General features: G+C 33.9%; 1 protein-coding gene across 1 annotated transcript; it reads left to right on the top strand.

The window, feature by feature from the left end:
• Positions 1-8,734: 8,734 nt before the first annotated feature.
• On the top strand, positions 8,735-10,956 carry EAF02_006145 (uncharacterized protein; the record flags this gene model as incomplete). The annotated part of the gene is made up of 3 exons (XM_038902193.1): positions 8,735-8,741; positions 8,795-8,879; positions 8,937-10,956. 3 exons carry the CDS (start codon positions 8,735-8,737, stop codon positions 10,954-10,956), a joined length of 2,112 nt encoding a protein of 703 aa, XP_038758410.1.
• Positions 10,957-13,762: the final 2,806 nt, after the last annotated feature.

Raw genomic sequence — 13,762 nt, 5'->3', positions numbered from 1 at the left:
AATCAGATTCCGACTTACAAGGGCATTCATATCGACCAGTTGCCTTTTTGGGGCCTCCTCTCCGAGCATTGCCTTGCTTTCCTTGCGGATTACCAGGGTTATGCTTAGGTTCAGAGTTGATTGTCGAGAATATACCCTTGCCCTTGGGTGCTAGAGAGTCCTGATAGACTAAGCCACCAAAGATATCTCCGAATTGCTTCAAAGAGTAATTGGGAATTCCAAGTTGATTGTTGGTCTCGATCTGAATGAGCATGGTGCTTGCCCAAGTGGGGAGCATACGTGCTCCCACAGCCTGTAGGAAGTTGATGATTGCTAAGTCATCCTCTACTTCGACATGATATGATTTTGCGGTAGTATAAGCTTTAGTCCATTCGTTATGCCACTTGATCGGATCAGTTCGACCTACGGTTGCTTGCTGAAGAACGTTTCGATATTCTTGAGCAATAGCAGATTTTGCTGTTGTGATGGTAGGTGCGAGCTTATCCTGTAGCTTCTGAATGATCGTTTTGAGTGGTAAAGCTTTTCCATCACTGTTGTCAAGAGTAAGTTCCATAAGGTGGGATGAGTCCACTGTTTCCGTAATCCATTCGTAGACATCCTGATACGATTTATGCATGATATTGTACTTGTCCCTCTGGTAGCGGTACTCTCCTTGAAGTGCGGAGTGTTCTGCTGAGATATCTTGAAAGGTACTTGCTTTAGGCCTCACAGGCTTAAGCATTGGCTCTTTAGAGGATTGTGATGGAGTCATCTTAGTGTCTCCTTCTGAGTCCTTCTGTTGAGATTGTTCATAAGCATCGAGATCAGCGAGGTACTTTGCATTGTTGTTCAAATCGTATTTTCTCATGAGATCGACGATCGTAATGAGCTCAGGTGGGTCCTTGGTGAGCCAGTCTTCTTCGTCGGTGGGGATCAACTGGTGAAGAGTTTTTCCATCTTCCGAGGATTCTCCGGAACTGATCGGAGTGATCGGAATGGTCTTGGAATCAGATGGTTTGACGTCCTTCCAGATACCTTTCGATATACAGAGGTGTTGTAGATTCAGGAACCATCTTGACCAGTGTCCACGGGTAACGAGTCTGGTGACTTCTGAGGAATTGGATTTAGACATGACGAGTTTGTAAAGATGAATAGGAGAGAGTATATATGAATCAGAGTGATCAAAAGACGTATATGAATAATGAGGGCGCAGTATGAGTGCCAACCGGGCTCATAACTATCACGCTAAAAGTGATATCACCGATAGCATTAAGCTAATTGGGTTTATATAGGCTAATTCTCTCGTGACAGATTGAGCAATGACAGGATAATTCTATTAATCTTATAAAGAAAATAGGTATAAAAGAGATCAGGAATTTTTGTAAATATAAACTTTATAAATATCAATAATCAAAGTATTATAATAGCAAACTATAATTAGACTACTTTTGCGAATTTGAATATTTCAATTCGGAATATTTTCAAGTAATCGATATATATCTTTTATATAAGTTGAGATACGAATTGTATTTGTGTAGTGTATTTGTTGCAAAGTATAAGATCTATATGATATGATCTGTTTATAATGTTTTAGTTAATGTAATTCGATTATTATATAAAGAATGGTCAGATAAAGAGATTGTGGATGTATTTGTAGATAAGGGATTTATATTTCGATCGAAAAGCATACAGAAGAGAATAAATGAAAAAGATATTCGAGCTTCTATATATATATTACTAAAAGAACCCGAGGTATCTCAAATGAGCGGTCAGCTCGAATCATCAGGTTTCAATTAATATAGGCTATTGCAGTTATTAAGTATTCTATTTCAAATTACAACAATTTCAGAATTCAGCTTTTTAAGTAATAAAGGAAAGGGTATTGATATTAGATAAAAAGTATTATCAAAACTATAAGTATTCTATTATTATAAATCTGTTCCTTAATTTAATATTAGTTTTCTATAAGAAAATAGTAAACCCAACTCATTCGTATATTTATTCTATAATCAAAAAAAACCATTACCTTTGTGGTCAATTCAGTATAGATAGTTTTGATCCGAAATACCTTTTCGATAACTCGATCCTCCATTATTATAATCATCTCTATTATTACAAGAAAGAGGTGGTCAATCATCTAGTGATCTATCTGGTAGTGATGGTGGTTTGAGTAAAGGAGGAGAAGAAGGAGGTAATAAAAACAAAAGAAACGATTTCCTATAAAGTGATTATGATGGAATGGTAGTAGTAGAGATAAAAGCGGTATAGGAAGAGAAAGAGGAGGTGATCCAGGATATAATTATAGTATTCCAGAGATCTTTCTAAATTCATTATTAAAAGTTATAAATATTAATTAACTTCTCAGAAATCTTATAAAACTTTATAACAAGGATAACAAATATAATGGATAAGATAACAATTTCATATACAAATTCAATATATTCCTTAACAATTGCTAATGTATTGATTTACCTAATAATCTATTCCCAAGAGTATTCCCTGCTATACTTATCGATATAGTATTTGATTTCTATTATACGAATTTAGAAATTATACTGATATTAATATAAAAGATTTGCAAATTGTTTATAGATATATTCAAAGGCCCTGAATACAAGAGGAATATTATATAGCAATAGGAAGTTGTTATATTAAAGAATATAATAGTACAATTAGAAAATAATAAGAAATCAATCACTCACTATTTACAACAAATAATAACAAGATTATATTACTTATATAAAGAATTCAGTGATATAATTAGAATAGAGGATTTATTTCATTAAAAGATCGTCAATGTATATATATCAATATTAGTATACTCTCTAGTTTGTTTTTGCTTAGCTGATAATATACCAAGTCTCCTTGAAAAACTTCATTTAGCTATTATGATATAAGAGCTGGCTTATCCAAACGAAATATAATATTCTATACCAACCGGAAATATTAACATAAAAGAGGATACAATCAGAATAAAGGATTTGGATAAAATGGTTAACAATCATTCAAATCACGAATTAAAAAGAAATGTTTTGTTTACAAAAAGGATAATTATTGATCAATTAGATATAATAAGAAAAAGCGCGATAAATCATAATACAAATACAAGAAACGGTTTAAGAATACTAGTAATAACTTTGATAAAGGTTTTGAGTAGTTTCTTGTTGAATACAAAGATTCTAATTAAAATAATATTAAGGAATCTGATATTAATACTAATAAAAAGATCGAAGCTTACTTCGCTCAATATAAACTTCAAGATTTATCAAAACAAAAACTATATTCAAGCTTTGTTATTCAAAACAGATTTATCAATAATAAAAAGATTACAATAAGATTGGCTAATAAAATACTTATTTATATTTTAATATACTAAACTCAAAAGGAAATCATATTTATAAATGAATATAACTCCAAAGAATTCAAGAGCATTATTGTTGATACAGTTGCAGCGGAATAATCTATAGTAGGATTCAATCAATATATAGTATACAAGACAACTATCGAGGATATTATCTTAAACAAAAGCAGAGCAGGAATTGTAAACATAGTATTCGGGATTGGAAGAGCTAAATCTTTCGGATTAGTCAAACTCTATCTACCCTTAGGAATTGTTGAATTTTATATTATGGATACGGAAATACTATTTCTACTGTTATTTAATGATATAGATTGTCTCGATATATATTACAATAATATTATCGATATTATCATTGTAAGAATAGGAGAAAGTTATCCTTGTATTCGATGTAATAAGTATACAGTTCTATTATAGCAAATAAATATACAGCAATTTATATAACAAACCATCGAGAATAGTGAGTGTTATCTTACCGATATAAAACTATAACGCCTATACTATCGTTTTGATCATCTATTGGCATATAGACTTTTACGAGTACTATAGCAAGCTGGCTATAATGATATCTTAAAAGCCGAGATTGATAAACTCAATAAGTTCTATCAATATTATTAAAAGTATAGAAAATCATTGGGTCGATTTAAATTCAATTTATAAGATAATATTGACTTTAATTATTCAATAATAATTGATATTATGTATATTGATATTTACCTTATTCTATATATCATTAATAAAGATATATAATTCCAAACTATATAATGACTGGATAACATTACTGCAAAATACACTTTCGATATGCTTCGAAAATGCTGGATGGATATTTACATCGGTTCATCAGATTTTATTATATATGATACTGAAAAAAACTTTGTAAGCAAGGAATTCGTTTAATATACTGTGATTATATTAACAAGAACAAAGAGTATACCAATTAAGGCACATTAATCAATTAGTATAATTGAATATTACTATACAGTTATCAAGAAAGTATATGCTATTATCTTCAATAAACTTGGTAGCTTTATTACAAAAGAGATGATACTATAAATAACTATAAAAGCAATAAACAATACTACAGGATCAAATGGATTAATTCCAATACTTCTAATCTTTGGAATATATCTACGGATATCTGAATCTGACCCACTCGTATTTATAGTTTTATAGCGATAATTAGTGATCAAGAAAGCAATAAATGAGATTTATAAACTATAAGCGATACAATAAGTATCTAATGCTTTGAGTTAGCGAAATAGACTATTTATAATAGCTTTATATAATTTATCTATCAATTTGAAGGTTTGGGTATGGAGAGAATATAAAGGATGGATGGGATTATATTATTTATTGGGTATAAAAGATAAGATATATATAATACAATTACTAAGCAAACCAACGGAATTCCGTATTACTTAGGTTAAACCTTATATAAAGGATATATAGGATCGGCCTCAGGATCAATCCCAATTATTTACCGAATCAGCACAAATACTACCTATACAAACTGGATTAATGCAGCAAGAGCAACTTGCTGTATCTAGTGTAAACAGAACAATTTTGCCAAAATCTGGTAAAGTTATATCTATTCCCTTATTAGTTACTATTAGGAGTAGAAATCCAGAAGAGATTCTTTTGGATATATCCAGAAATCCCTAATCTCAGCAACAATGGATCCCTCAAGTAGTAATTCTAGTATAATCAATACTTTTCGTAAAAGGAAAAAATATCGAATCTACAAAACACTTACTGGATTTGTTGATTTTTTTATTAAAAGAAAACAAATCTAATAATATATAGTATATTGAATATTATATAGTATCTATTAATATTTCATTATCGATAATTTTTATAGAATCAAAACAAAAGGAGATCGATGGATTTATAGAAAACAGTATTTTCCAACTTATAAAGATTGCGGATATTTTCGTAAGTATAAGGATTTTTAATTCTCGTTTTGTTGATGAGATTAAGAATGAAGGAATTGATAAAGCATTTCCCAAGTTTCGATTGGTTATATAAGTATGGAAAGATTAAGGAAAAGGTACTATTTTAACACAATTACCAATAATATAATGTGTTAGTCAATATATTATGCTGGTAGTGATAGTGATGCTATTCAAGAATAAGGTAATCATAAGTATTCGCAATATTATACAAGTATATACACAATCGATATCGAACTTAGTTCGGAAGTTTTATGCTCGATTATTATTGAAAATGAATGTTCCAGAAAGCTTTATCCTACAAGTTGTATAATCATTATATAATATCCCGGAAATAGGCAATCATTGGTTTAGTATCTACTACAAGCATTATACCAATACTCTCAAGATGATACAATCGACCTACAATCCATGTTTATTGTATACAACTAAAGACAATACAGTATTCGGTATTATTGGATTATAAACAAATAATATACTTATCATAATTAATAAAATATTTGCAGATCGTAAGCAAACTGAATTCAGAAACGCTAAATTTATAGCAAAAGAGTATGAAACACTTATACCAGATACACCATTCAAGTTTAATAGTAATTTGATTATTCAGTGGGATGATGGTACAATTTATCTCAACCAGAAGAAACAATACAAAAACCTTTGTTTAGTCAATTCAGAACCATCTAACATACAAAACACACGTGATAAGTTTAGAAAGTTGGTGATAGCAAAAGATCAGTATATTGTATAATACACTCGAGGAGTATATATAGTAATTATATATCAACCAGAGATAGCCTTTGACTTATTATATGTGGTACAAATAGTCAATCCAAAAAAAGAAAATACTAATACTTTCAATAAACGTATTCAATAGTAGATTAACAATTCAAAAAAAAAACTATAATTTGTTTTATTTGATATGGACTCTTTCAAATTGGTTGTATTTACAGATGTATCCTTTGCTAACAATAAAGATTTGTCCTCCCAGATTGGATATATTATTATTCTAATAAATAAATTCAATAGAACTAATATTATTTATTAATTATTAATCAAGTGTAAAAGAATTACTAGGAGTGTACTAGTATTAGAGCTTTATAATATGGTTTTGGGCTTTGATATTAGTACAGCAATTAAAGGTATATTTGATAAGATCTTTCCAAATCGCAAGATATTATTAATTATATATATCAACTCGAGATCATTATATGACTATCTCACAAAACTTAATACAATTATCGAAAAGAGATTAATAATCGATATAATAGTGATTCGAGAAGTATACAAGAAACAAGAAATTATAGAGATCAAGTAGATTAATGGAGAATCTAACCCAACAGATACGATAACTAAATCTAAACCGTATCAAGCCCTAAAGGACTTGATCAATAATAACATTATAAAGATTAAGGTTACAAAATGAATTGAAAAGATTAGTAGTATAAATGGTTATACTGAGAAAGGGATATTAATTAGAAAAGACATGATACGATAATTTTAAAGAGTTGCTAGTATTAGGATAGGGATTATGTGACTGACCGCGCTAGTGCATGCGCTAGCGCCCTTGCACTATAGCATATATGTTTGTAGCCTTTAGCTTTTAGAACCTCGAGCAATATTACAACAGTATAAATCATTAGTACTATATTACTTCACTATCCCTATGGTGATATCAACAATTATAATATCGATTATATAAATATATTGATGTTTCGAATCAATTAGTTTCTGTAGTTTATATATTAGATTCAGGATCTTTGGATTTATTGTTAATAAAGTAAGGAGACTCTAAATGATATAATAGTGAAGTATTAGCTCGTTAATGGATAAGATTCGTAAAAATAAAGCTAAAAAAAGGTCTTGATTGAAGATTGTACGAATAATCATATCAAAGGAGCGGGCGTAAAAGACAATAAGTATTCAGCAAATGGGCTAGCGATAGGAAGTTTTGTAGGAGTAATCAAAAGCTTAAAAAATTTATATAATCTTAATATAATGTAATGATTGTATCATTTAGAATACTAAGATGAAGAGCTAAAAGAGCTTTTCGAAAGGAAGTGGTAATATACAGGATTGTGGATCACGTGAGGACCTAGCCGATCCACTAATATGACAGGATCGTCACAAAATATCTTCTTATTTTTATTTCTTTTATTTCTCGTTGTCAGTATTATAATATTCCGGGTAAGTGCTAGTATTAGCTTTAAGCAAGCTAGCAAGAAACCTAATGCTAATAAGAAACCTATTCCATTCAATCAATTTATCGGTATAGGAGGATTTATTGATACAACAACTAACAACACCAATCCTTTACAATAAAAATTCAAAACTTCTTTCTATAAAAATATAATTAGTACTTCTCTTTATCCTCCTGCTTCTTTCAATCTTTATAAGAGATTAATAATCGATATTATGGCACTACGTTAATCCTACGAGCGGAGGGAGATTGTTGAAATAATCTGGATTGATAATCCGACTAATCCGGTTGATGCGATAATGAAAGGAAAGCCATATCAAGCTCTTGCTGATCTGATCAATACGAATAAGATCGATATCAAGGCAATGAAGTAGGTAAAACGGGATTAAAGGAAGGGATTAATTCTACTAATAAAAGATCAGGGACTTTAGCCAGCAGATGGAGGATTTTTATGATTTTACGAATTTCTTTTCAGCCATTGTATTTGAAGCCATAAAAGAGAGTTCCGAGTGTGTGAACAAGGGAATTCACTTTAAAAGAATGACTTCAATACAATGGCTACTGTATCAAAGGTATTTAGGCGAATGCAAAAGAGACTAGCTCTTTCAGTAGTACCTATATAAAGCCTACTATTTCCCCTCATTAGCTAGCTCTTTAAACAGAATACAATACAGACATTTAGGGGCCTACTAATGATAGTGGGAACCACGTCTCCCGTATTCCTGATCTCATTATTGAACCAACACTATATCTATTCTTAATTTATAATGTTATTCCTGATTTTAGAGTAAAATATTGATTATCGATTAATAACAAATTATTTCTTTTATTTTATTTTGTGGGGTGAGGCTCTGAAACTAGGCCAGATGTGGTTAAGTAGATCCCGAGCTAATCGAGTTTATAGGTACAGTAATTGATCTTCAGCACGTGCCTCCAAGCTGAGTCAGCCAGCATAATCACATGCCAACCAATGATGTTCTCCATACAATCCCCATGATTTCATTCTAATATTAAACATTCCCAGACTTTCAATTCGTTGTTCGTCGTTATACTTTGAAGACATTCGACTGGGGATCATAACAGCCTCGGTCTTGTTTCTGCTTGAGTTGATCATATGCTTCTGTTTAATCTTCCACAAGCTAGCTAGCTAATAAGCTATGATGTTGGTTTGAAGACGATGTTATTAACAATTCTTTGTTCTTACTCGGCATTTTCTCTTTTGTACAACAACATATAACTTTAATCAAGATGATAGGTATGTTATACTCCCAGCAGCACCCCTTATTCAATTACTGACGAAGTTGGTAGATCATGTTCTAGGGCGACCTTCTGTGAAGTTTCGTAAGATACAAGTTTTGGCTGTGGTTTCTTTCTGGTCGTTCTACCTTTTCAAGTAACATTCCTGCGCCACCCTCCTACTATATCATTAGCTAAACATCATAATTTACAGAGGGAACAGAGATGGTCCACCAAAACTTAGAAAACTATCCCGTCTACTCGAAAGATATCTCACACCATGGCAAACTCTTGTCATAACCCTCCTCTACCTTTACATCGCGCGAAACTTGGGAAAACTTGTTGGACTGGAATGTCCGGAGCCTTTGGCAAACCTATACACGAGATCATACTTTCGAGCAACATGGGTTACTACAGCTTTGGATGCGGGGTTTTGGAGTGCCATGCGTATAAGGCGGAAGTGGATACGTGATTTGGCTGGTGTCGTATTCACGTTTTACTATCTGATTGCTGCCGAGCAAGCCGATGAAAAAGTACGAAAAGTTAGAGGAATGTTGACCGTGGACCATCTGAGAGTTAGCTGGAATAAAGGAACAACTCCATACCTGGGATTTTTGTCGAATCTATTACGACCAAGGTTCATGAGATATCCACCTAGGGCGATTCGAATACCGAGACCATCGAGTAGTGATTACAAAGAACCAGTTAATGGATGGTTATTCTTTGATGGGCCACTATCAGCTTTAAAGAATCATACAAAGGTGGTTTTGGATATACCGGGCGGAGGATTTGTGGCAATGGATCCAAGAACAAACGACGACAAGTTATTTGCATGGGCAGGGAAGACTGGATTGCCAGTGTTGAGTTTGGATTATAAGAAAGCTCCAGAGTTTCCATATCCTTATGCACTGAACGAATGTTACGATGTCTACTGTACAATAATCGCTAGTCGAGGACGTTGTGTAGGATTATCCGGAGATGTAGTACCAAAGGTTGTCATTACGGGAGATAGCGCTGGTGGAAATCTAGCTGCTAGCACTACGTTGATGATTATTGAATCTGGGAAAACAGATGCTCGACAATTCATGGGACAAGGAAGACTTCCGATTCCAGATGGCTTAGTTCTCATTTATCCTGGGCTGGACATGAACATTGGAAATTGGATGAGTGATGAACAGATGAGTTTGATTAAAGAGAAGAAATATAGGAAGACAAATAAGGGGATCATCCAAAGAAAGAGTATGCAATATACTTTGGCAGCAGGAACACCTCATCAAAGTGAAGATGAGGATGAAAGTCCACCGAAATTGCCCTCGCCACCTGCTAGCAGAGAAGAAACCACAGAACTTTCTCCTGGAAAGCCATCTAAAATTTCACTACCCTCTCCTCAATATAGTACGGCTGCTCCTACAATCCTTTCTCCGTCTCTAACGAGAACTCCGGCGAATATTGAACCATCGACTCCTTCAACATCCCACCATCCAGCACCTTTACGCACTCGTCTTGCCATGTCATCTATGATATCATACTTCAACGATCGTATTCTTACACCTGAAATGATGCGTGCCATGATCATTCTCTACATAGGTCCTCACAACCGTCCTGACTTTTCAACCGATTATCTTCTATCCCCAATTCTAGCACCTGATTCATTACTAGCTCAATTTCCTAAAACTTACTTTATCACTGGTGAACGAGATCCATTAGTAGACGATACTGTTATCTTTGCCGGACGATTAAGACGCTGTCAAGGAGAAGATGCCGCAGAAGTTATGCTGATTCCGGGTATCAGTCACGGATTCTTACAATTCGTCGGAATCTTTCCAGAAGGTTGGAAATATATCTTCCAATGTGGAAAGTGGATGCAAGAAATTTTCAACGAATCAGAACAGAGAGAACTCGCGAAAGCAAGTGGGAATGAGAGACACCATAGGAGGACTAGAACAGAAAGTTCTGGGGATGAAGATATGGGACTGGAAATGAGGATGAGTATCAGTGGAAAGGGCAAAGGGTCAGGGGATGTGAATGGACATGGCGAGAGAAGGAGAAAGGAAAAACTTCTGAGAGAAGAAATTGGGAGTGGGGAGAGGGGAAGAACGAGGTTAAGAGGAGGACTCAAGAGACAGAAGAGTATGGTCAGTTTGGCTAGTGAGGATGATCTCTTGGGAAGGAGAATGTTAGGATTGGTGGGGGGTTTGACGGGAAGAGGTGACGATGGGGGCGCTGATGATTGAGGTTTGATTGTGGAGAATTGCGGGGAGTATACGGGTTAGGAGTACTGGGGCTGTGTGTAGCTAGGCATTGGGATAGGTTAGAATATACGAAATCGATACTTTTACAATAATTGTTGAACAGGGTTTGAATAGACTAGGGTGGAATTTTGCCTGAATGAATCTCAGGTTAATGAGCGCTGGTCAAGTGACTCTAGAGGAAAGATATAGTTACTCAATTCATGACGCGTTCTGTATAGGATGTGATGGGGTGGGATGTGGTGCGATGTGGCTTGGGGTTCTGATTGTACTGTTATAATACTTATTTAGAGGGAGGGAGAAGGGAGGAGTGAAGAGAAGAGAGGAGAAAGAGTACTTAAACTTACTAAATACCAAGAGATATAAAAATATCACGGAGGTAATAGCTATGTCTAATGGTCACTTTGATCAGGAGATAGGTATATAGAGTGATAATAAACTAGATTCACTTGAGGTGTGATCATAAGGATCATACCTGGTTTATATACCCTGATCAGGCGATGGAGTCGCCTAATTAGGTATATAGGGTACACAAATGGACTGAGTGAAATAGTTTTAGTAATCATGGGAATGAGTACTCCGGAGGAGTACTAGGATTAATACCGTAGGGTTACACTATACGGTGAATTCCGTGACAAAAAATAAATAAATATATTATCTAAATATATAAAAATGAAAATCTATATGGAAAATCTAAGAATAATATTGTGATTCTATTAGAGATAAGAGAATTGATTTTCTAAAACTAATAGAGAATTTCTTTTTATATACCCCTACATAGATACCTAGTATACAATCCCCTCGTCGTATCTCTATAATCATCGCTAGAGAAATATTTAATGTAAAGAATTGAGGAGTTACGATATCTAAGTGGAGAAATATAAGAGTGAGCTAGTATTTGAGAAATAAGAGACTGAGAAATTCGTTATAATATTATAACTTTAATAAATTGAACTAGATTTGTATAGAAATACTAAAGTATTAGAATTTTAGAAAGGTGAAAAATAATAGATATAATAAATAATAAGCTTAAATGTTTTGAAATTATACTGAATCAGTTTTCGAATTTATAAAATAATAATTGAAAAATAAAAAATAATGATCTATGAAGAAATAATATATATAATTAAAAATGGAATTTGGGTTTATTACTATAATTTCCTATTTAATAATAGATTGAAAGGTGGGACGGTTGAATATTTGTGATATAGTGTATTGGGGATTGGCAGAGTAGGGTGTGTAGCATAAATACTTGCTGTATCGAATAAGTTTTGTCTATACTCGGTATCTTATCATGCTCGTATATATGAATCTGTCTATGTGGATTGAATGTATTACATATACTGCCTGGCTTATTATGCCCCAGGACGGCTATGTCATATAGAGATGACAGATTTGTTGGTCTAGCTTTGCAGAAATGGGGGCTTTGGTATGATGTTATAGCTGCTAGGTGTAATTAGTATAACACTATCCTTCTTCAATGAAACTTACGAGATTTATCTCTCTTAGTAGATAGATAAGGTCCAGTATGATTGATGGCATGCGAGGGTATCCAGCGTCCGGACTACAGTCTAGTACAACAATATAAGGGTTTGAATGTCCCAAAGCAATTGATCATCTGAAAATGGTTTATTATTCTAATCAAGTTTGATATCTCAGATAGTTGATTGGTTGAATGGGCTTGGAGATTTGATAAACCTTCATTGTTGGACTGCAGCACAACAATTCAGGGATTTGAACGTCTAAAAGCAATTGAAACATCTGAAGATTGTTTAATGTCCCAATCGGATTCAATACCTCAGATGATTTAATTGGTCTAATGGGTTGGATATTTGATGAGTCCTTATTGGGGGACTGTAGTTCGGACTCTTGGATACTCTATTTGTAGGAACGAAGTCTTTTCGATACCGTGGAGGTATGTAGATAGATGGGACTTGCACTTTTTGATCCTTCTGTGTGCTGTATGCAGCTCTGGCATAGTATCGGGACTTTTGTGTATATACGCATCTCGCCTATTCTCTTCCTCTTGAATGCATTTGTTGTGTTGTGCAGTATCTCACCGTCGTCTTCCATATTTACTGGGTGGGTGCCACTTTTCCAATTCCATTCGGTGAAAGTTATCTGTGGGAATTCATGATTTATCTATAACGTAGTGTAATTGAAGAGAAGAACGATAAAGCTGGGAGTCTAGGAGGTTGTAGTTGTAACTCACAAAAATGCTTGTCAATTTGATATTCATCTCTGTAGGACATCATGTGTATGGTAGGTAGTCTGTGTATGGTAGTCTCCATCGCACCTTCCCAAATCGAAATAAGATTCGGTTGCTTCCTCCCCTTCCCTCTCTGATCATCTATGAAGATTGACAGAGTGAGTTCACCTTTCAATTTTGAAAGTGATCCTCCTTAGTTCTCAATCAACAAGAATCTTCTCACTTTACCTATTCTGATTCTACAACGCTACAACTCGACAACTCGACAACTCGAAACCTTCTACAACTCCAAGAACTTACTTCTCTTTGCGACAACACCAAGATATCCATCAAAATCCCTTGAATAAGAGCTTTATAACGGCCTTTCTTCCTTCTTTCTTGATACTTGAGCTCATTTTGCTAGATAATCGAGGGTTGCGGTCAATTTCGACTCAAGAGGTCAGTTATATGAACGATCTATACCCCTTTGCTGCCAATTTATCAAAGTCTGCTTGCTTTTCTTACTGCAAGAATTCAAGCTCCGCGTTTCAATAATTGATTTGAGATCTCACCGAGAAGTCAAATACTTAGTGGAGAAAGCCA

This window comes from Botrytis sinoallii (assembly GCF_014898435.1).
Source record: "Botrytis sinoallii strain Bc 23 chromosome Unknown BSIN_009, whole genome shotgun sequence".
NCBI classification, from domain to species: Eukaryota; Fungi; Ascomycota; class Leotiomycetes; order Helotiales; family Sclerotiniaceae; genus Botrytis; species Botrytis sinoallii.
The sequence above is the reverse complement of the archived record's forward strand: the minus strand, read 5'-3'. Positions and strand labels throughout refer to the sequence as shown.